Source organism: Nicotiana tomentosiformis, chromosome 1 (assembly GCF_000390325.3).
Source record: "Nicotiana tomentosiformis chromosome 1, ASM39032v3, whole genome shotgun sequence".
Taxonomy (NCBI): domain Eukaryota; kingdom Viridiplantae; phylum Streptophyta; class Magnoliopsida; order Solanales; family Solanaceae; genus Nicotiana; species Nicotiana tomentosiformis.
Genome location: NC_090812.1, coordinates 87,242,035 through 87,266,087, shown reverse-complemented (window position 1 = coordinate 87,266,087; position 24,053 = coordinate 87,242,035). Strand labels below are relative to the sequence as shown.

Below are 24,053 nucleotides of genomic sequence, written 5' to 3'. Positions count from 1 at the left end.
GTGAGCCTGGTCGCTTCTGCGATCGTTGAGGTCGCTTCAAGTAAATTGATTGGGTAAGTGTTGTTCACCTAGAATTTATTATATTCCATGATTTTATCTTTATTTTTATCATTTAATTTGTATTTTTAGTTGAGGAAAATGGGAATTTTTGAAGAAAACTTTCAAAATAAAAAAATCATGATTTGAGGGACGAAATGGTAATAGAATTTGATAAATTTAGTATGGTTGAACTCATATCGGAATGGGTGTTCGGGTTTTGTAAAATTTGTCGGGTTCCGAGGTGCGGGCCTGGGAGTCGACTTTTAGGTCGATTTTTAGATTTTGATAAAGATTGAAGCTTTATGATCCGTAATAGTTTCTTATGAGTTTTATTTGTGCTTTGAAGTTATTTTGATTAGATTTGAGCCGTCCGGAGGCCATCTCACCGAAAAGTTCATTTTTTAGTATCGATCTATTTTCTTTGACGTAAGTATCTTACCTAACCTTGTGTGGGGGAACTACCCCTTAGGATTTGAGTCTTCTATGCTAATTGTACTCCGTGTACGCGAGGTGACGAGTACGTGCTCGGACTTATTTGTGGAAAATTGGCCTTTTAGGGTTCTTTGGTCCTTATATTCACTGATTATGCAGTTGTTATGTTATGAATACATCTCTTAATTACTAGTTTCACCTCTACCTGCTTTAATTAGAATTAATTGCTTCATGATCCACTCTTGTTGCTTATTTGATTCTTCAGTGCCTTAACTGAAATTGTTATTTCTTCTATTGCCATGTTATCTTTTCCTAACTGCTTATCTTTATTTGAAGTTATAATTATCTCTTCTGTAATTGTTCACCCTTAATTGAGGCGAAGGTTATCTTTCTATTGCTTATCCTTATTGAAATTGTTGTATCTCTTTCCTAATTTCCCAACCTTAAAAGAAGTTAGATATCCTATAATTTAGTTGACTGTCCTTATTTGGAATTATTTGACTTGTGCTAGCTCCCTCATTGTCGAACTGTATATTGTGGATCGTTGTTACATAGTATTTCCTTTCTTGTTGAGCTGTTCTTATTATGACTAGCATTCTCTATTCTGGCTACTCCTTATGACATAGTTCCTCTATTTCGTTGAGTTCTGGAATCTCTGAGTTGACTTATTTGTCGTACCCTTGTATTATTGTCATTATTGCTATTGTACTTGTTGTTGTGATGCACGAGGTTTCTGTCGTGCGGTTGTTGTTATTGTGATGCGCGAGGTTTCTGCCGTGCGGTTGTTGTTATTGTGATGCATGAGTTTTCTGTCGTGCGAGTGTTATTGGGTTACACGAGGTTTCTGTCGTACTATTGTTATTGATATTTATATATGCGGTGTGACAAGGCGGGCTATATATATATATATAGGGGGGTTGCGCATGTGGCGAGACAAGGTGTGAATATTATTATGCACGTGTGGCGAGACAAGGCGGCCATTTACTTTACTATTACACACGTGGCGAGACAAGGTGGGCTATGTCAGGGATTGATCTGTGATGACTTGTGATGGCCTGGGGGCATTCTTGCTGTTGATGTTTGTGTAGTGGTTCACTTACCTGTGTGAGTTTTATCTTGTGGAAAGTTGTGAGAAAATATTCTAAGTGTTGTCCATTTCCTTTCCTATACTTATTAGCTGGCATAAACCATGTTAGGACACTTGCACAAGTATACACGTAGTTGAGCACTCTTATCGGTTAAGAGGTTTTCTTGATAATGCTGAGTATAGATGCACACCCTTGTTACTTGCCTTCTATGTGAGAATGGCTCTATTTGGAACGTGAGTCGTCAGTGCGGTTATGAAGTGTAATGAGGGCACAGGATGCCCAATGTTAGGGTTCAGGTATTGGGACCCGTTAGTTATGAATAGGTTGAGGTTCGGTACCTCGTGGAGTTTATTGACTAAAACCTGGTGTGAAAGTGGTTGTTTTCATCTAGCTGCTACCTGCCCTTCTTTTAATTGTGTTCATCGGATTTAGGCTTTGTTTTCGTTCGTTCTTCTATGTCATTACTATGGTGTTCTGCTGATAGTTGTTGTTTTCCTTCCTTACTGAAATTACCGTATTATTTTCCATTTCGCGTAATGTTTATGTAGAACTATACTCTGTTGTTCCTATACTTATACTTGTTCAGTTTATTTAGTCCAGTAGGTGTCTTGACTGTTCCTCGTCACTACTCCACTGAGGTTAGTCTTGATACTTGCTGGGTACCGTTGTGGTGTACTCATACTACACTTTTGCACACTTTTGTGCAGATCCAGGTATTTCGAAATCAGTTGATCATTAACTAGTTGTGCGGATTGTTGCTGTGGAGACTCAACGTAAACCTATTGCTGCGTTCGCAGGCTTCGGAGTCACCTTCTGATTTGTATTCACACTATTTACTTTATGTCAAATAGTTGTATTTAGTAAATTGTAGCAAACTCTGTAGAGCTTATGACTTGTACTACCGATTTTGGGAATTGTAAATTTTATAGAGATTTCTATTTTAAAAATTGTTAGATGTTAATTAATTATTGTTGTTATTCAGTAAATGTTAGGCTTACCTAGCCCTAAAGAATAGGTGTCATCACGATACCCAACGGAGGGAAAATTGGGTCGTGACGAGTTGGTATCAGAGCTCTAGGTTCATAGGTGCTACGAGTCATAAGCGAGTTTAGTAGAGTCTTGTGGATCGGTATTGAGATGTTTGTACTTATCTTCAAGATGCTACGGAACTATTAGGACAGTTTCACTTCCTTCATTCCTATCGTGCGAGTTCATTGATATCGAAGTTTGAACTTTTACCATTTCCATTCTCTCACAGATGGTGAGGACACGAGCTGCAACCCTGGAGCAGCAATCGCTAGGGGCAGAGGCAGAGGTCGACAAAGAGCACGTGTCTCATCTAAGGCACCTACCAGAGCAATAGTTGAGGAGCCGTCAGTAGCTCCAGTTGGGGGGCAGGTACCGGAGGTGCCTGTTGTTACCCCCGGACTTCAGGAGACCTTAGCACAGTTCCTGAGCATGTTTGGTACATTGGCTCAGGTGGGGTTGATTCCGGTTGCACCAGCTATTTCACAGACTGGGGGAGGAGATCAGACTCCCGCCGCCCACACTCCAGGTGACATGGCGACACAGCCCGTGGTCCTAGTTTCGCCCGTGGTTAGGGCAGCAGCATCTAAGGAAGAACAACTTAGACTTGAGAGGTACAAGAAGTACCAACCTCCTACCTTCAGTGGATTGGCGACAAATGATGCCCAGGGTTTTCTGGAGGAGTGTCACCGCATTCTCCGTACTATGGGTATTGTGGAGACAAGCGAGGTTGCTTTTACTACGTTCTAGCTCATGGGAGCGGCTTATCAGTGGTGGCGGGCATACGAGTTGGGTAGCCCGGCCGAGTCAGCTTCACTTACATGGTTTCAGTATTCAGAGATGTTCCTGAGAGAGTTTGTACCTCAGTCCCTTCGAGATGCATAGCATGCAGAGTTTGAGCAGCTGCGCCAGGGCACTATGTCAGTGTCAAAGTATGCCTTTAGATTCAGTGATTTGGCCAGATATGCACCTGTTTGGTCGCTACAGTTAGAGAGTGTGTCTGTAGATTCGTTGAGGGGCTCAGGCATGATATTCGGTTTAGCATGGCTAGGGAATTGGAGTTGGATGTTTCATTTCAGCAGGTGATAGGGATCGCTCACCGAGTGGAGGGCATGTGGGATCAGGAGAGAGAGGACAGGCGGGGCCGTGAGAGAGAGGACAGGCAAGGTCAGGAGAGATAGGACAAGGAGGCGAGGAGGCCTCGTAGACCGGAGAGATCTACTGGTTCTTATTTTGGAGGCAGGGTACGCCATGGTAGAGGTTTTGTGGGTCATCCAGTTCAGTTTGCACTTCAGGCTTTGCAAGTGTTTCAAGTGCTCGTGGGTCTTAAAGTATCCGTACCGCATAGTTCCCACAGCCACGTCAGCAGAAAGGTTGCTTCAAGTGTGGAGATACCAGCCACAGGTGATAGATTGTCCTAAACTCCGGACAGGTGTGTCACAACGGAGTATTCAGACGAGTAGAGGGGGCCCAAGAGGGGAAGGCCCGGCTCGTTGATGTGTTTCGTATAGTAGGATTGAGGCCACTGCACCAGATGATGTCATACAGGTATGCTTTTGATTTGTTACAGAGGGGCACTATTCGTATTTTGATTCGGTTCTGCTTATCGGGGCGAGTTCCCTTATTTGTTGTCCTACATATGGGTGAGTTCATGACCTAGTATTATGTTTATGTGTTTGCCCCTGTTGGTAGATTCTATGAGTGATAGCCGTGTCTATCATTGTTTAAATTCATTATTGAAAGTTACGAGACTAGAAGTGAATTCATGTTGTCTATTATGGCAAGTTTGATGTAATTCCTGAGTAATTTGGTTACGATTTGTGATTTGATACTCTACCGGGGTGAGAGTTCAGTAAGTGCTGTGATTTTTTTTTGCAGAATTGAGTTAGTGGAAGATTTCAATTGGTATGATGTGTATTTGGCTTGTGATTCAGAGTTGAGGGTGAGACCCTCGCGATTCCATGTGATTTGATATGTGTTGAGCCGGGTTGCGTGCGGCGGTAGAGGTTATATTAGGATGAGATCCTTGTGATTTGTTCATATACTTTGAGTTTTCCTTTTAAATTGATTCGTAGGATGGTACTGATAGAGAATTGTGCCTGTCGGGCTTGTTTGATATTTCTCTTATGTGTTTTTCTTTACATTTTCAGTTATTTTTGTTCTATGCTTCTTGAGTTTTAGCTTGCGGGGTGTGTGCCCGGTGGTGTTAGTTGTGACTTGTTGATTCGGGTGTATAGTTATGAGGTCTTCATTCTTCTTGAATCATTGTCAGCATTATGGAGGTTTGAAACGGGTCTCTAACGGATATGAGGCTAATTGTCGGTGCTGGTTTTGATTACGAGCAGCTATTGTGATCAGAAATGTTATTATGGGCCTATGTGTGGTGTATCATGTTGGGTGGTCGTACCTTGTGAGTGTAGGCATGAGTTGTTACAACTGGTTGAGACTGATACCGGGTATAGATTTAGAATCAGGTCTTTTGGAGATGAATGGAAGGGGAGAATTTTGACTCTAAGGCTTATCGGTGTTGGTAGAAAGGGTGAATTACAGTTGAGAGGGTGTCGTCAGGTTTATGTGGATTGGGGTGACAGGGGGTCACCCGCGGGTGTATGTTGGATATGTGCTTTCAGTGATTTGAAGACTTCGAGGCGATTCTTGGCACGTTTGAGGACAAACGTTTGTTTAAGAGGGGGAAGATGTAACGACCCAGCCGGTCGTTTTGAGAATTTAAGTCCCGTTCGGCAGCATAAGGCCCTGAACAGCTTCGTATTATGTGTATTGACTTGCGTGCGTGGTTGAAGTCAGTTACCGGATGATTCGAAGTGGTTTGGGACACTTAGTCCCTAAAACGAAAGCTTAAGTCTTAGGATTTTGATTGTAGTTGGAACTATGTGAAGACGACTCCAGAATGGAGTTCTGGTGGTTCCGTTAGCTCCGTTGGGTAATTTTGGACTTAGGAGCGTGTCCGGACTGTGAATTTGAGGTCTGTAGCTGATTTAGGCTTGAAATGGCGAAAGTCGAATTTTCGGAGATTTTGACCGAAAGTGGACTTTTTGATATCGGGGTTGGAATGCGATTCCGAGAGTTGGAACAGCTCCGTTATGTTATTTGGGACTTGCCTACAAAATTTGACGTCATTCCGGGATGATTTGATAGGTTTCGGCGCGGGTTTTAGAAGTTGGAAGATTTGAAAGTTCATAAGTTCGATTCATGGTGTGATTCGTAGTTTCGTCGTTGTTTGAGGTGATTTGAGACCCTGAGCGAGTCCATGTTAGGTTATGGAACTTATTGGTATGCTTGGACGGGGCCCCGGGTGTGTTTCGAACGAGTTTCGGATGATTTTATAGTTTTGAACAGGTCTGGTTCTGGTGTTTTCGCACCTGCGACAATTTGGAGCGCAAGTGCATCTCCGATTCTGCGTGAGCTTGGTCGTTTCTACGATCATTGAGACCTGGGATCTCGCTCGCTTCTGTGGAAGCTGGCACGCAGGTGCGAAGGCCGCTTCTGCGGTTCCTCGATCGCTTCTGCGAAGAAGCTCGCATCTGCGTCCCCTCTTACGCTTCTGCGGTGCCGCTGGTGCGGCTATGTTGTCCGCATATGCGGACCTGGGCCTGGTAAGTTAAGTTCGCAGATGCGAACGTCTGCCCGCAAATGCGATAGCGCAGATGCGCTTAATGGTCCGCAGGTACGGTCATACCTGGGCAGAATCATATAAGTCAAAGGTTTGGCCATTTTCTTCATATTTTGAGTTTTAGACCTCGGTTTTGGGAGCTTCTTTGAGGGTTTTTCTAGTAAATCGATTGGGTAAGTGTTCTTCACCTAGAATTTATTATATTTCATGATTTTATCTTTATTTTTATCATTAAATTTGTATTTTTAGTTGAGGAAAATGGAGATTTTTGAAGAAAACTTTCAAAATGAAAAATCATGACGAAATGGTATCGGAATTTAATAAATTTAATATGGTTGAACTCGTATCGGAATGGGTGTTTGGGTTTTGTAAAATTTGTCGAGTTCCTAGATGCGGGCCTAGGAGTCGACTTTTGGGTCGATTTTTAGATTTTGATAAAGATTGAAGATTTATGATCCGGAATAGTTTCTTATGAGTTTTATTTGTGCTTTGAAGTTATTTTGATTAGATTTGAGCCGTTCGGAGGCCATCTCACCAAGAAGTTCATTTTTGAGTATCGGTCTGTTTTCTTTGATATAAGTATCTTGCCTAACCTTGTGTGGGGGAACTACCCCTTAGTATTTGAGTCTTCTATGCTAATTGTACTCCGTGTACGCGAGGTGACGAGTACGTGCTCGGGCTTATTTGTGGAAAATGGGCCTTTTAGGGTTCTTAGGTCCTTATATTCACTGATTATGTAGTTGTTATGTTATGAATACGTCTCTTAATTACTAGTTTCACCTCTACCTGCTTTAATTAGAATTAATTACTTCATGATCCACTCTTGTTGCTTATTTGATTCTTCAGTGCCTTAACTGAAATTGTTATCTCTTTTATTGCCATGTTATCCTTTCTTTACTGCTTATCTTTATTTGAAGTTATAATTATCTCTTTTGTAATTGTTCACCCTTAATTGAGGCTAAGATTATCTTTCTGCTGCTTATCCTTATTGAAATTGTTGCATCTCTTTCCTAATTTCCCAACCTTAAAAGAAGTTAGATATCATATAGTTTAGTTGACTGTCCTTATTTGGAATTATTCGACTTGTGTTAGCTCCCTCGATGTCGAACTGTATATTGTAGACCGTTGTTACATAGTATTTACTTTCTTGTTGAGTTGTTCTTATTATGACTAGCATTCTCTATTGTGGCTACTCCTTGTGACATAGTTCCTTCGTTTCTTTGAGTTCTGGAATCTCTGAGTTGACTTATTTGTCGTACCCTTGTATTATTGTCATTATTGTTGTTGTACTTGTTGTTCTGATGCACGAGGTTTCTGCCGTGCGGTTGTTGTTATTGTGATGCATGAGGTTATTGCCGTGCGGTTGTTGTTATTGTGATGCACGAGATTTCTGTCGTGCGAGTGTTATTGGGTTGCACGAGGTTTTCTGTCGTGCTATTATTAATATTGATATTTACACATGTGGCATGACAAGGCGGGATATATATGTGTGGGGTATATGTGGGTTTGCGCATGTAGCGAGACAATGTGAGAATATTATTATGCACGTGTGGCGAGACAAGGCGGGCATTTACTTTACTATTGCACACGTGGCGAGACAAGGTGGGTTGTGTCAGGGATTGATCTGTGATAACTTGTGATGGCCTGGGGGAATTCTTGTTGTTGATGTTTGTGTAGTAGTACACTTACCTGTGTGAGTTTTATCTTGTGGAAAGTTGTGAGAAAACATTCTGTGTGATGTCCATTTCTTTTCCTATACATGAACCATGTTAGGACACTTGCACAAGCATACACGTAGTTGAGCACTCTTATCGGTTAAGAGGCTTTCTTGATATTGCTGAGTATAGATGCACACCCTTGTTACTTGCCTTCTATGTGAGAATGGCTCTATTTGGCACGTGAGTCGCCAATGCGGTTATGAAGTGTAATGAGGGCACAGGATGTCCAGTGCTAGGGTTCAGGTATTGGGACCTGTGAGTTGTGAATAGTATGAGGTTTGGTACCTCATGGAGTTTATTGACTAAAACCTGGTGTGAAAGTGGTTGTTTTCATCTAGCTGCTACCTGCCCTTCTTTTAATTGTGTTCATCGGATCTAGGTTGTGTTTTCATTCATTCTTCTATGTCATTACTATGGGGTTCCGCTGATAGTTGTTATTTTCCTTCCTTATTAAAATTACCGTATTATTTGCCATTTCGCGTAGTCTTTATGTAGAACTATACTCTGTTGTTCCTATACTTATACTTGTTCAGGTTATTTTGTCCATTAGGTGTTTTGACTGTTCCTCGTCACTACTCCACTGAGGTTAGTCTTGATACTTGCTGGGTACCGATGTGGTATACTCATAATATACTTCTGCACATTTGTGTGCAGATCCAGGTATTTCGAAGTCAGTTGATCATTAGCTAGCTGTGCGGACTGTTGCTATGGAGACTCAAGGTAAACCTATTGCTGCATTCGCAGGCTTCGGAGTCACCTTCTGATTTGTATTCATACTGTTTACTTTATTTCAAACAGTTGTATTTAGTAAATTGTAGCAAACTCTGTAGAGCTTATGACTTGTACTACCGGTTTTAGAAATTATAAATTTTATAGAGATTTCTATTTCAAAAATTGTTAGATGTTATTTAATTATTGTTGTTATTCAGTAAATATTAGGCTTACCTAGTCCCTAAGACTAGGTGCCATCACGATACCCAACGGAGGAAAAATTGGGTCGTGACACCTTTTGAGATAGTGTTGAGAAGACAACCTGACACATCGCGGGAAGTTGCCCAGTTGAAATTAGGGGGCAAGTGTCTTGCTGCCTATAGATATGCTCGCAACAAGCATGAGTTGTTAGCTAAGGCGCAAGTCAACTTGAGAAGAGCGGCTAAAAGGATGAAAAGTAATGCTGACAGAAATAGGCGGCCTTTGGAATTCAATGTTGGTGACAAGGTGTTGTTGAAGCTAACTCCACAGATTTGGAAGAAAATCGGTAGCAAGACATGTCATCGTGGGATGATTCCAAAGTATGACGGACCGTTTGAAGTTGTAAAGAAAGTGGGTGAAGTAGCCTATTGGCTGAATCTGCCGGAACGTCTCAAAATTCACCCAACTTTTTATATGAATTTCCTGAAATGGTTTCATGAAGATGCTGAGGATCCAACAAGGGTTTTGCCAAAACGTGCTCCTCCAGTAGAGCGCAAGCAATTTGAGGAGACTATTAAGAAGATTTTGGATCATCGTACATTGGGTCAAAGCAAAAAGAACAGGCGGACAGAGTTCCTGGTTCAATGGACTGGAAAGTGGGAGTGTGATGCAACTTGGGAGAAAGGACCATCTCTATGGCAATTTCAAGATCAAATCAAGGCATATCTGGATTCTGCCTCGTCGAGGGCGACGAGCTCATCTGGTAGGGGAATTTGTTAGCCCCTCAGCTTGATTGATCGAACATAGCATAGGCGTGATGAGGCATTTACATGATTGACCTCGCCACGGCCCTGTGATGATTCTGACATCATATTGACAAGGCTGTCCAACATGAGCAGGTATTGATGGGCATGGACTGTGGCACGACGGCATGTGGCTTAGGTGCCAAGGTATGACAAGACCATGGCATTGGTGTGGCCATTGCAAGGCAAAGACAACGGGCACCAAAAGCATAGCAAGGGCTGGAAAAACTAAGGCAAGCTAAGGCAAGGCAGATGGGCATGGACAACGCAGTGTCATGGGCGAGCTGGGCATACAAACTGGCAGACATGCGCGCAAGGCATGCTGCACAATGGCATGGCGCGAAGACATGACAAGAGTTGGCCTGATTGGCGCCAAAATTCAAAGGTTGCGCCCATGTGCCACGCACATGCAAGGCAGTTGGCCAGTTTCCTGTTTTTCAGCAATAGTGGCTATGTGAGGCTTGGGCAGTTGTCTGTTTGAAATTCGAATTTTGAAATCCTTTGCAGTTGGGGATGTCAACTGCTAGGTTAGGATAAGGCTATGAGCCAAAAATATTTGCCTATATGTATAGACTTGGCAGACTTGTCAAGGCAGAGGGTTGGCTGTCTTTGGCTATCTTTTTGTAACGTTGTTTATGTGTTCTTTGTAGTACGAGTTTAATACAAATTTGGGAAAAAATTCATGTAACTGTGTGCCTTGTCTGATTTCTATATATTGTTATATTTGAAGTGTCAAACCAAATGTGAGGGTAAAAAGAAGAGGGTTGAGCCATTGTTGTGTGACTGTCGTGCAGCGTCAAAACGAAAAATAAAAAAAATAAAAAATTGGGGCAATAATTGACAATAGGACAACCCAGTTGGCTATTAGGCAAATAACCTTTACCTAGCGCATACCTAACTTGTAATGAGTTGTGACCAAAGGCCACGGAAAATACAAAGCACACCAAGAAGACAAAAAAAAAAAAGGGATTGCAAAGATTTCCAAATAAATTGGAACAAAAAGTACAAAAATCGACTTGAATCAAATGAAGTATACAAATTGATTTAATTGTCTAAATAAAATAACATATGACATACTAACATTTTAAGTGAACGAACTTTTAATTATAGAATATGATTTTATGATATAAAGTGTAGCTAGACATCTAAAGGAAAAAATTAAGAATCTTTTGAAGCGTATATTATAGACAATTTAAGGTGTAAACATGTGAAGAATATTACTCCATTATTCATAGAATGCCCCATGTAGAATAATTAGTTCCATGAGACTTTAACCTTTCAGACTTTTGAGGCGTTCAAATGGTGCATCGACCATGACTGAGTCCCATTTTCTCCATTTAAAATAGTACTATTGAGTATTGACTTATAGCCTATTTGGCAAGTTTTTAAAATAAGCAAAAAAGTAATTTACTGAGAATTAATTTGTATTTGATTAATTAATTTAAAATTTATTTTTTAGCAGTAATTAGTGTTTGCCAAGCTTTTAAGTATTTTTTTCTCAAAAGTGCTTTTCTAAAATGCTTTTGAGGAGAAGTTTTTTTTCCTGCTTCTCAAAATTTGCTTATGTTTCTACTCAAAAATATATTTTTTTCCTTTTAAAAAATTGGCCAAACACTTTAGCGTTAGAAAAATCACTTTTGACAACAAAAAAAAAAAGAAAAAAAAAAGAATTTCGGCCAAAAGCAAATTTTGCCAAACAAGCTATTATCTAAAGTTTATAAGTGTTGAAGAGTATTTTCTGGAACCTGGAAGGCAATAAATGACAATAAGCTAAAGTAAATGGGCTTCGGTGAAAATAACCATTAAATACCCTAGCGCATATCTAACTCGTAACCGAAAGCCACCGAAAAGAAAAGTAAAAAAAAGAAAACCCCAAACCCCAGTATATAAATAGCGCCTCACATCCTCCTCAAGCAAAGAAAAGTTCTATCTTCTTCCCCAAATTTTATGGGCTCCGACATTTGGGACGCTTTCTAACACATTCTCTTTCTTCCTCATTTTCCTTTCATACTTCCCTTAATTCTTTTTTTGCAATATCGGAAAATGGGGAAGTACATCGAGTTGCTGGACGCGGCGACGAGAATAGTGGCGAGATTCAACTCTCACTGTCCTCAAACATCGCGTATGTATTACCATCCTCCCGGCAACTGCAAACACGAGGAAGATCACAATAGCGATTTTCACAACCTCCAATTCTTCGGCGGCCACCACCACCACAACAACCACCAGATTGGCGTTTCCGGTAGTGAAGATGTGTCTGGGGTTCGATTTGGGGCGGTTGTTTCAAAGACGGGGATTGATAGCACTGAACTCATTCTTTATACTATTGTTTAACGATTTATACCACCAATTCTTGAATGATGAGCTTTATCTAATTAATACACTCTTCGATTGTTTTGCTGTGATTTCCTTTTCTTTCCTTCAGTTTGTTCAATTGTTTTTTTTTTTGGTTTTGAAGTCTATTTGTTTTTTAATTTAGTTTTTTTTTTTTGAGCCAGAGAATCTGATCTGGAATTCCAAGGTCCAGCTAAGAGCTCAGATTGCGTGATTTAATAGGTGAAAATATATTACTACCTAACCTTGATTAAGTGAGAGAAGTTCAAGTTCAAAGAAATGTTATAGATCTATTAATCTGATGTTTTTACCCTTACCTGGAGTGTAGAAAGTTCGATAAATCATTTTTTTGGTCCGAGAAATCATTTATGTTAAGCCAAAGCATGACCACCAACTTGGTTTTACATGTAATATTCGATAGTTTCTTTATTTAAATCGTTTGTAACTAATTTAGATCTTATTTGTGTTAGGGATATATTAGATATGCCCTATCCAATCTCATATTTGATCGTTTAAATATATTTTTGTGAATGTTATTTGATATAAAAATATATGGCATTTGATATTTGTTTATCATAGTTATTATTAATTGCTTGATTAATTTAATAAGGTCCTTGATTAAATTTTGAGACTTGTCATCAAGATGGAGATCGTGATAATGTGAATAAAGTCTCTTATAATTTAATCTAAATCTTGTTCTTGATCGTAGGATTATTAATTTGGACATGAGTAATCCGGTTAGATCAGTATTTATGTGATCGTCTTTATGGGATGTAAAGATTAGTTGATCTCATTAACTAAATTACATAAATAGATGATACATACATAAATATGATCATTGGACTGATTCATTGGATAATTTCTAATTGTTAGAATTACCATAAACTGTCAAAAGGATAATATGAGATCATCATATTAATTGACAAGTTATTTATTGTGTTTTGTTACTAGACACCTATGACCCTAGGGTAATAGTTGAAAGGATATTGAGTATGATTAAATGCTTGTGAAATTAGTGATTGATTAAGATGGAATCTGTCAATTATTAGTAATGAGTTTAAGTTTCATGTTGTCATGAATTATAAACGATCAAACTAAGACCTTGACGAGGGCAATTGAATAAAAGAAGAAAAGAGTTTTTTAGGCCCCAAACGCTTCTGACTTTTCCTTTAACGTATTGGAAAAGTATTATTCACGTGATACATATATGTATATATATAAATCACGATGAAAAACGAAGATGGATATAAAAGGTTTGGCAGAGCTACACAAATAAAAGAGAGCATACTTTGAGAAGGAAAATTAGTTTCCTTGTACTGTTACGTTAAAGTTGAAATTTTGATAAAATTCAGCCCGGTATTTTTATTTAATTTGTTCGCGGGTTTCATTGATCAAAGAGTTGATAGCAAAGATCGGTCTCGGTGTGGATACGCATAGAGTTTTCGCATTATCGAAGAATTTTTGGATACGCATAGAGTTTTCGCATTATCGAAGAATTTTGAAACGAGACTCTCTTTAGTAGGTACGTCTTAGATCCGATCTTTGACATGTAAAATAAATTCTAAACACGAAAAATCTATCTATGATTATTATTATTTTTCGGTGCCTTCTATGAACACCTCCCTCGATCCTACACTTTGATATGCATTCGTCTCGTCATTAGAGCAAAATTGATACATTAAAAGTGTAAAATATAAGCGCACCAACAAAATTTAAGGTTACCAAATAATTTTCTGAAATTGCTAAATTGTGTGTCGGTCAAATAGAACTCTACAATTAAATTTTAATTAATAGAATACTGTTTTTAATAACAAAGACGGATATAATGTTAATATTCTTTTCTCGCAAGTGATGTGATTTTTTAGGAACTGCTATATATGCCATATAGAAGTCCAAACGATATAAGATACTTTGATACATTATAAAAATAATTTGCATTATGTAACAGTTTTTTAAACTCCTTAAAAACTGTGTCAAATTAAACATGACCTCATAAAATTATGGAGTATATAACTTTCTTCCTTAGGTTTTGGTAACTTTTCTTCCCCCTAAATGGCTAGCGTAAAGCTACAGCATTATTATCCTTTTTTTTCTTTTGGGTGGTCATGAAGTTTTTGGCATCTAGTAACAGTCTGTTTGGCCAAAATTTTTAGGAGAATAAAATTTGCTTAAGCAAAAAATATTTTTGAGATCACAAAAGTACTTTTAAAAAAATATTTTTGAGAAACTACACTTAACAGTACTTTTTAAAAGTTTGCTGCTCAAAAGTATAACAACATACCAAATCTAATCACACAAGTATGGTATGGAGAAGATAGTATATACGCAGTCTTACCCTTACCTTGTACAGGTGAGAGACTATTTTCGATAGACCATCGGTTCAAAGCAAGCATACATAATCAAGCACAATAGAATAGAGAAAGAAATGCAACAATAAAAAGTCAAAGAAGCAGTAATACCAACAAGATAATAGAAAAGAACTAGGAAAAAAAAATATATATATATATATATAGAGAGTAATAGAAATCTAGGAATATAGAAATAGGAGGATAATGCTACTACTACTACTTAAATGAAAGGAAAAATACGGGATTGTCTACTAACCTTCTACCTTAACTTTCGACCTCCACACTTTCCAATCAAGGGTCATGTACTCGATAAGCTAAAGATGTAGCATGTCCTGCCTAATCACCTCTCCCAATACTATTTCGATCTACTTATACCTCTCCTGAGACCTACCATCGCCAATCTCTCACACCTCCTCACTGGGGCATCCGAACTTTCCTTTTCACATGTTCAAACCATCTCAGCGTCGCTTCCCACATCTTGTCAACCACGAAGGATACCTACCTTGTCTCAAATATTGTCATTCCTGACCATATCTCTCATGGTATACACGCATATTTATCTCAGTATCCTCATCTCCACTACTTTCATCTTCTGGACATGAAAGTTCTTGACTGGTTAACCACCACTTTGTAGAACTTACCTTTAAGTCTTGGTGGCACATTCTTATCACACGAGACACTCGATGCTAGCCTCTATTTCATCCACCCCGCTCCAAAATGTTGTGTGACATCATCATCGATCTCTCCATTGCCTTGGATTACTAACCCAAGGTAATTGCTGTTCAAAAGTATTTTTCAAATTGATTAGCCAAACACAGACAACTTCTCGCTAAAAATATTTTTTTAAAAGCATTGTGACAAAAGCACTTCAAAATAGTTGTTTTAGAAGTTTGACCAAATAGACATAAGTTTTGTTGCGATATTTGTTAGATTATGTTAAATTTTTTTGGGGGTGGTTCTAGTGGGGTCTGAGGAGGGTAGTGTGTACGCAGACCTTACCCCTACCCTGGGGTAGAGAGACTGTTTCCGATAGACCTTCGACTCCCTCCCTCCAAGAACTCTCCACCTTGCTCTTGGGGTGACTCGAACTCACAACCTCTTGGTTGGAAATGGAGGGTGCTTACCACTAGAGTAAAATATAAATAACTAATTAAATATTTGTTATACTTGCTTTATAAACCACTTTTAGAGTTCAATTACAAATACATTCTTTTGTTACAGTTGGGCGACTTGTGTTGAAATATGTTCAAATTTCTAGCCTGAAAACAATTCCGCATATAATGTAATTCATGAATTTTAGCAAAAAAATTGTCGGCGCAGCCTCCAAAAATGAAAGGTGTTTTTCTTACATGGAGTAACGTTTTATGAAATATCTAAGAAATAATTTTCCGTCTAAAATTAAATTATCGTGCCCATGCTAGCCCCTCTCCTCTATAGGTAGCCCCCACATTTAATATGAAGTAAAAAAAGTAGAAAATTAAACTTAAAATATTATTTATATATTATTATTATTATTATTATTATGTTCATTTGTTAGGTGAAGCAGGTAAAAGTTGAAATATTCAACAGATGAGATTGATCTCCACAAACAAATGACGCAAGTTGCTTTTTAAAAAAAAAAACATTTTAGTGTTAAGCAAAATCCTTAAAAGTCCGTGACATTCATTATCTATTCCATGATATATTGGACCAAACTATTTGCTCAAATAACGAAAAGTATTGAGGAAACTTCTATCATTATATTGACAAAACGCTAAGTACATAGATTCAAATGCAAATAAATAAATAATAATAATAATCTAGAATTAAATGAAAAGATTAAAAGAAAACATATATCATTTTGTTATGAAAGTTAGCTCAAAGTAACAATATAGAACAAGAAAAAACAAGCTAAGAGATATAGAGAGAAAGAGAGGAGAGATTTTTATTTCTTTTTCAATTGTGTGTATTTTTCTATCTATTACAAGACCTTTATATAGGCATGAAAAGTGAAAATATGTCATTGAATATGTCATTAAGTATAGAAATATATCATTAAGCATAGAATTGAATATGTCATTAAGCATTTGAGAAGATCATGGAGGAAGAGTAGACATCCACCATAATTTGATTTTTCTTATAACACTGCCCCTTGGATGTCCATAGATAATGTGCCTCATTAAAACCTTATTAGGAAAAAACCCTATGGGAAAAAAAATTCTAGTGAAAGAAAAAGAGTAAACATGTTTACAAATACGCCTTTTGGTTGCTTCGTTAAAAACCTTGCAAGAAAAACCAAGTGGACAAAACCTTGTAAGAAAAAAAGAGTACAATGCGTATTAACTCCTTCTGATGAGAGCATCAATTCACATCCTTGAGCCTTCGCATCCCAATCTTGTACACTAGTTTCTTGAAGGTTGACGTCGGTAGAGATTTGATGAACAAATCAGCCATATTATTACTTGAACGGATCTGTTGCATATTGATATCACCATTCTTTTGAAGATTATGTGTGAAAAATAACTTTGGTGAAATGTGTTTTGTCCTATCCTCTTTTATGAATCCTTCCTTCAATTGGGCTATGCATGTTGCATTGTCTTCATACAAAATTGTGGGTAGTTTATCACACTTCAAACTATATTTGTCTCGAATAAGGTGTATTATAGACCTCAACCATACACATTCTCAACTTGCTTTATGAATAGCAATTATCTCAGCATGATTAGATGAAGTGGCCACGATTGATTGCTTAGTCGGTCGCCAAGATATGGCAGTGCCTCTATATAAAAACACATATCTTATTTGAGATCGAGCCTTGTGTGGGTCAGATAAATACCCAGCATCAGCATAACTAACAAGATTGGGACTGCAATCATTACTATAAAATAATTCCATATCGGTAGTCCCTTTTAGATACTGCAATATGTGTTTGATTCCATTCCAATATCTCCTTGTAGGATCAAAGCTATATCTTGTTAAGACATTAACTGAAAAAGTTATGTCAGGCCTTGTAATATTAGAAAGATACATTAGTGCACCAATTGCACTAAGATATGGTACTTCGGGACCAAGAAGCTCTTCATTATTTGCATGAGGTCGGAATTGATCTTTATTTATATCGAGTGATCTCACAACCATCGGGGTACTAAATGGATATGCTTTATCCATATAGAATCGCTTTAAAATATTTTTAGTGTATGCTGACTGATGGACAAAAATTCCATCTTTCATATACTCAATTTGTAGACCAAGACAAAATTTTATCTTTCCAAGATCTATCATTTCAAATTCTTTCCTTAAATAGTCTATTGCTTTAGGAAGCTCCCTAGGAATTCCAATGATATTTATATCATCAACATACACGGCGATTATAACAAATTTAGATCCATATCTTTTTATAAAGACACAAGGACAAATTGAATCATTCTTGTACCTTTCTTTCAACAGGTACTCACTCGGGCGATTATACCACATGTGCCCTGATTGTTTCAATCCGTATAAGAATTTTTGAAGCCTTATTTAATAAATTTCTTGAAAACCTTAATATGCTTCAGAATAATTTAAATCCTTCAATGATTTCCATTATACGCATATCACGTTTTTCTTATATTACCAGATTAAAACCTGAAATGATGACACCCACCACAGGAGAACATGTCTTTATATAATCAATGTCAGGATATTTACAAATCTTCTTGTGACACAAGTCGTCTTTATGTCTATTGACTTGACCTTTTTTCGCACAAGAACATATTTATATCTTCACTGGCTTTATACTTTCAGGTGTTGGGACTATCCGTCCAACTTCATATTTTTCAGGTGAAATTAATTTTCATTGCGTATTTTTTATTTGGCCAATCATTTATCTGTCCAAATTTCATGACAGATTTGAGCTCAATATCCTCGTCAATATTAATAATATTGAGTGCTACATTATATTAATAATATCGTCGACGATCATTTTATATCGGTTCTACTATTACCCAATAAAGACATAACTTATTGAGATCTCTTTATCTTATTATTTTCAGGTACCTGAGCCTCCCCAGTGAGGTTTTATGAAGTGTTATGTCGTGGTGCTCTTCTAGAGCACTTGCCTCCTTATTATGACTGTAACACCCCGGAAAATTTTGAAGTACTTAAGCGCTATTAAGAAAGTCGATGTGCGCTAATTATATTATTTTGTGTGAAGATGAGGACTATTAATAGGATGGATATTAAATGGATATGACAATAAGTGTACGAGTCATATTATAAGTGATGTGGGGTCTAGGGAGAGCCCTAAGTCCAAGTCAAGTTGAAAGTTTCATGATAGACTAAAGTTCCAAATGAGTACGCACAAGACTAAACTTTGAACGGTAATATCTAAATATATATATAAGGTGTTATGTGATTTATTACCTATAAAATTAAACATCTTTGAATATAGTTTCTAACACTTCAAACCGTTTGTCATTTTGACATTCCTACAAGAAGTTATGACCAAATTACCAAAGGCTGGCGGAGGAGTCTGCGGATGCGAAGCATCCGAGGCCGCGTCCGAAAGAGAGCCTGGTAGTGAAGTGCTGCCATAGCGTCAAGTCCGCATCCGAGCTTCAAAATGGAGTGAAGTGGGGATGCGAAGCATCCAAGGCCGCATCCGAAATTCAGAATTCTGGGCTTATAAATACAAAATTGAGGGAAGAGGGTATTTTGTGTATTTGGGGGTTAGGGTCCTTGAGGTGAAGGAGCGATTTTGAGCTCAAATCAAGTCCAATCAACCAAGGTAAGTTGTTAATGATGTTTTAGGTTGATTATTACTCAATATACATGAGTTCTAACATCATTCTTAAATCCAAATACAAGATTTCATCATCAAATCCTCAAGAACACAAAAATCACCAAAGCTGTGATTTTTCAAGATTGATCTATTAGAGGTAATTCCAATACTTCAAACTCATTTATTATGAGTAGTTAGAAGTATTTGAAGTATTTGTTACAAGTTTTAATGGTTAAAATATTGGATTATAAAACTCTAGTTCATGACATGAATAGTACTTTTGAGAAAATAAGAGAGAAGATGAATGGTAATCTTGGCGATAAAATTTATGAATACAATGAACCTATGGGATTTGTTACTAATATTGGTATCATTGGATGTTGTTATTGTAGATTGAAGTTTATTAGTATAGTGCATCATTGTAGTATCATTAAGGGAAGAATTTGAGGTATGTTGGCTAAACTTTTCTCTTATAATTGAATCCCGCGATATTCATGTAAATTTGTAAGTCCCAAGTGGTTCATTATAAAATTGGCTATTTCGAGTAAGATGGGGTTGAAATACATATGTTCACAAGTATCCCAAATGATTTATCTATGTTATGTTATCAATTGAGGATGTGTTAAAATATGGGGCGTGACAAACTTGGTATCAGAGCCTAAGGTTTTAAAGTGTCATAGAATGTCTCGAAGCCGTATCTAGTAGAGTCCTTCTTATCGGTGTGTTGTCGACCACATCTATAAGTTGGAGGCTACATGGACATTTTAAGAATGTTACCCTTCTTCAACACTCCAGATCGTGCGATAGAACTTGACTATGAGATTGTCTTCTAACTCGTGCATTGAGGTTCAAAGTAAGTTTAAACGCTCTTTCGTCTATTCCAAGTAATATTGTCATATGACATTACAAATGGGTAAGGGCCTGAATATTAAAGAGATGGCACATGTATCATGTTGAATGAATGTTATGGCCATATAAGATAAGTATTAAGTATATAGTACCATGGGCATACTTTATATGAGAAAAGTGCTAGAAGTGATTACCCACCTCCAAAAAGACATTGACGTGATAAATGAGACCTAAGCTTAACTAGTACATGTGGATAGTGTGGGGACCATGTATATGATTCTAAGATGTAGAAAATAATTGTTACATAGGCACGCGATATATGAAAGGCATGGCCTGGAGAGTAATGATAAATGTGTACGTCTCCCACGGGAGACAAGAAGTTATGAAAGGAGAGGCATTGAACCCACAATGAGAAGACCCTAGCACTATGAATTTTATAAAAAAATCCCAGGAATGTGCGAAAGTGTGTTACACTCCAAAAAGGATATTGACACTAGGGATTTGGATCCCAAGCCTGTGTGGCTGAATAAGAGTAGAGAACCTATGAGTCTAATACCATAGGGACTTAAATCTCCCTAATAGTCAATCATATACAGGAGGACTGGAGATGTGAAACATGTGTCCCTCAAATTGCTAAATTCAAGACTTATGTCGAAATGTGAAATATTCACCCCAAGTGGGGAAGGAAGGGCCAGGGTAAGGCTACTTAAATACAATAAAACGAGAGTAGGGCCATGTAGATATGATGTTTGAATATTTTGTTGAAGATATGTGTAGTTTAGAAAAGTGGTAAGGGATAGCGCGATTCTCTGAAAGGATATGCAAATGATAAACCACTAGTACACCAAGAATATGGAAGGTTAAGAAATATAAATTCTTCGTATGTAACAATGTACATGATAGGGTCAACGATACTAGAAACTAAGAGTAAGGTTTGTAAAAGGGTTTTATACTTGTTAGAGAGTCAGGGATAATGGAACCCAAGGAAGTACTATAAATAAAATGAGAAAGGCTTGCGAGTTCATAGAATGAGTTAATCACAGATTTGCGATTTAGCTAAAGTTCCAAGGCTTTAAGAAAGACAGAACGAGTGGGAGAGATAAATGTGATGTTATAATAACCCAAGAGTGCATCTGGACTTGATGGGGAGTCTCTTAAAAGTCTTACAAACAAGGAAGTGTTAAGTGATACACAAATGAACATACTTTCCCACGGATATCTCGACAAGTATCGAGAGGCAAGCGGGATGAATTCCCAACTAAGGAAAAAGACCACGTAACATATGGAAACGTGCATAGCTATTCACTAACCAGGAAGAATGAGGCGAGAAGAATTGAAAAAAAAATCTATAAATTGAGATGGTCATGGTTATCAAAAAATAATTCGTATCAGAATGGTGGGCTCGCTTAGAGAACAAGTGTTAATAGAAGATATAAAGGATCAATTGTAATGCAGCCGACTTGAGTGACACTGAATATCAACTAAAAGATTTATAGGGAGTTCATGTCTGCATGTTACAATGGAAAGTGAGACTACTGGTGGTGTGATAAACTCAATAAACCAAGCACAATGATACTACTAGTTCATGGGAGGCAGACAAGTGTGTGGCACAATAAGGCTATGAACTATACATTAAGGGAAAAATGGGATGGAAATGAATGCTCCAGTCGCAAAGGAAAGATAGTACTAGCATATTGTCTAGACTAAAGGGTGATCAAAGGAAAAAAAACACAATCTAACCAAAGGACAAAAGGGAAATGTTCGAAACAGAATGAGAGAGGATGGACACTTGTTACGAACAAAACATGTTTAACATGATAGCTCTTAAGCTGCAATACCAGGAAACACTATTGGTAGCTACAATACTAGGAATAAGGTGAGTTACTCATCGAGGATGAAATCATGCGGACTAAGTCCTACACTTATAAGGAAAACAAGAACTCGTCGATGAAGTATTTAGAAGGATCTCAAGTTTCAGAAAAGGCCCTGTTCAGGCCAATGACTCTTGTTGAATTAAATATATATTAAGGGTGGTGATATATGTTTTGGGAAGTGTTTAGCAGTAAAAAGGGGCCGTGAGAATATTCACAAGGGAAGTAGAGTGGTTTCTTAAAATCCTATAAGACTTATAAGGAGGAAAGAGGATGGCTAAAAAAGGTCTGACCACAATCTTACTATACATTTGATGCAATGTCATTCAAGTTGATATTATCAGGGTGTGTGCACAAGCTAGCAGATGCTATGTAATTGAAACAGAAATCCTATGAGAAAATTGATCAAGTAATGTCTTTTGTTGAGAATTTAGAAGAACAAGTTGCAAGTGTTAACATAAGAAATTAAATATATCAAGGAAATTATTGTAGAACTCAATTCCTAGGAGGTCATATGTAGGGGAAATATGATAAAGATGTTCTACTAATGACGCAACATGGTAAGATGATCGTTTATGCCTCTAGGCAACTCAAAAGTCATGAAAAGAACAATCCAACACATGATTTAGAACTTGCGGCAATGGTATTTGCATTGAAAATTTGGCGTCATTATTTATATGGGGTCCATGTTGATATATTCACGGGCCATAAGAGCCTTCAATATATTTTCAAGCAGAAGGAATTGAATCTGATGTAGAGAAGATGGCTTGAGTTACTCAAGGACTACGACATTGATATTTTATATCATCCAGGAAAGGCCAATATTGTGGCAGATGCTCTTAGCCGGAAATCCATGGGTAGTTTGGCTCACTTGGAGGCATATCAAAGACCATTGGCCAAGGATGTTCACTGATTGGCTAGTTTGGGAGTTCGTCTTACGGACTCTAGTGAAGGAGGGGTAATTGTGCAAAATAGGGCTGAATCATCGCTTGTTGTAGAAGTCAAAGAGAAGCAATACAATGATCCATTATTGGTGTGATTGAAAGAGGGGATTCATAAACATAAGACCGTGGACTTTTCTCTTGGCATGGATGATGGTACACTAAGGTACCAAGGGCGACTATGTGTTCCAAACGTAGATGGTCTCCGCGAAAGAATTATGACTGAAGCTCACACATCTAGGTATTCCGTGCACCCAGGTTCTACAAAAATGTATCATGATCTTAAGTAAATCTATTGGTAGAATGATATGAAGAGGAATATGGCAGACTTTGTGGCAAGATGTCCAAATTATCAGCAAGTGAAGGTTGAACACCAACGGCCCGGTGGGTTGGCACATAACATAGAAATTCCAATGTGGAAGTAGAAAATGATTAATATGGACTTTGTGGTAGGATTACTGCGCACTCCGCACAAGTTTGACTATTTGGGTGATTGTGGATCGATTAACGAAGTCAGCACACTTTTTGCCGGTTAAATCTACCGACACAACGGAGCAGTATGCTCAGTTGTATATCAAAGAAATAGTCAGGTTGCATGGCACCCCAGTTTCCATCATTTCTGATCAAGGAGCACAATTCACTACTAATTTTTGGAAGAAATTTCAGCAAGGTTTAGGTACTCAGGTAAATCTTAGTACAGCCTTTCACCCGCAGACTGACGGGCAGGCAGAGCGGACTATTCAGACGCTCGAGGATATGTTGCGCGCTTGTGTTCTAGACTTAAAAGGTAGTTGGGATGATCATTTACCACTCATAGAATTTGCCTACAATAATAGTTATCATGCTAGCATTCAGATGGCACCGTTCGAAGCTTTATATGGAAGGAGATGTAGATCTCTCATTGGGTGATTCGAAATTGGGGAAGCAGGGTTGATAGGGCCAGACCTCGTGCATCAGGCTATGAAAAAAGTTAAGATCATTAAGGATGATTGAGTATTCTTGAAGGTTTCCCCCATGAAGGGTGTAATGCAATTTGGTAAGAAAGAGAAACTAAGTCCGAGGTATGTCGGACCATACATAATCATTCAGAGAATCGGTGAGGTGGCGTACAAACTTGAGCTACCACATGAGATGTCATTGGTGCACCCGGAATTTCATGTGTCTATGTTGAAGAAAGTAGTTGGAGACCAGATACTCATTGTTCCGGTAGATACTATTGAGGTTAATGAGAAATTGACTTATGAAGAGATTCCGATTTCTATTATTGATCGGCAAGTCCGAAAGTTGAGAAATAAAGAAATTGCCTCCGTGAAAGTGTTATGG

General features: G+C 38.0%; 1 protein-coding gene across 1 annotated transcript in view; it reads left to right on the top strand.

The window, feature by feature from the left end:
• The window catches only part of LOC138907115 (transposon Tf2-7 polyprotein), a 72,902-nt gene extending 63,276 nt beyond the window's left edge, over nucleotides 1–9,626 (top strand). The window contains 1 exon segment of the mRNA XM_070197300.1: nucleotides 8,940–9,626. Within this exon segment, the coding sequence (XP_070053401.1) occupies nucleotides 8,940–9,626 (687 nt within the window).
• Nucleotides 9,627–24,053: the final 14,427 nt, after the last annotated feature.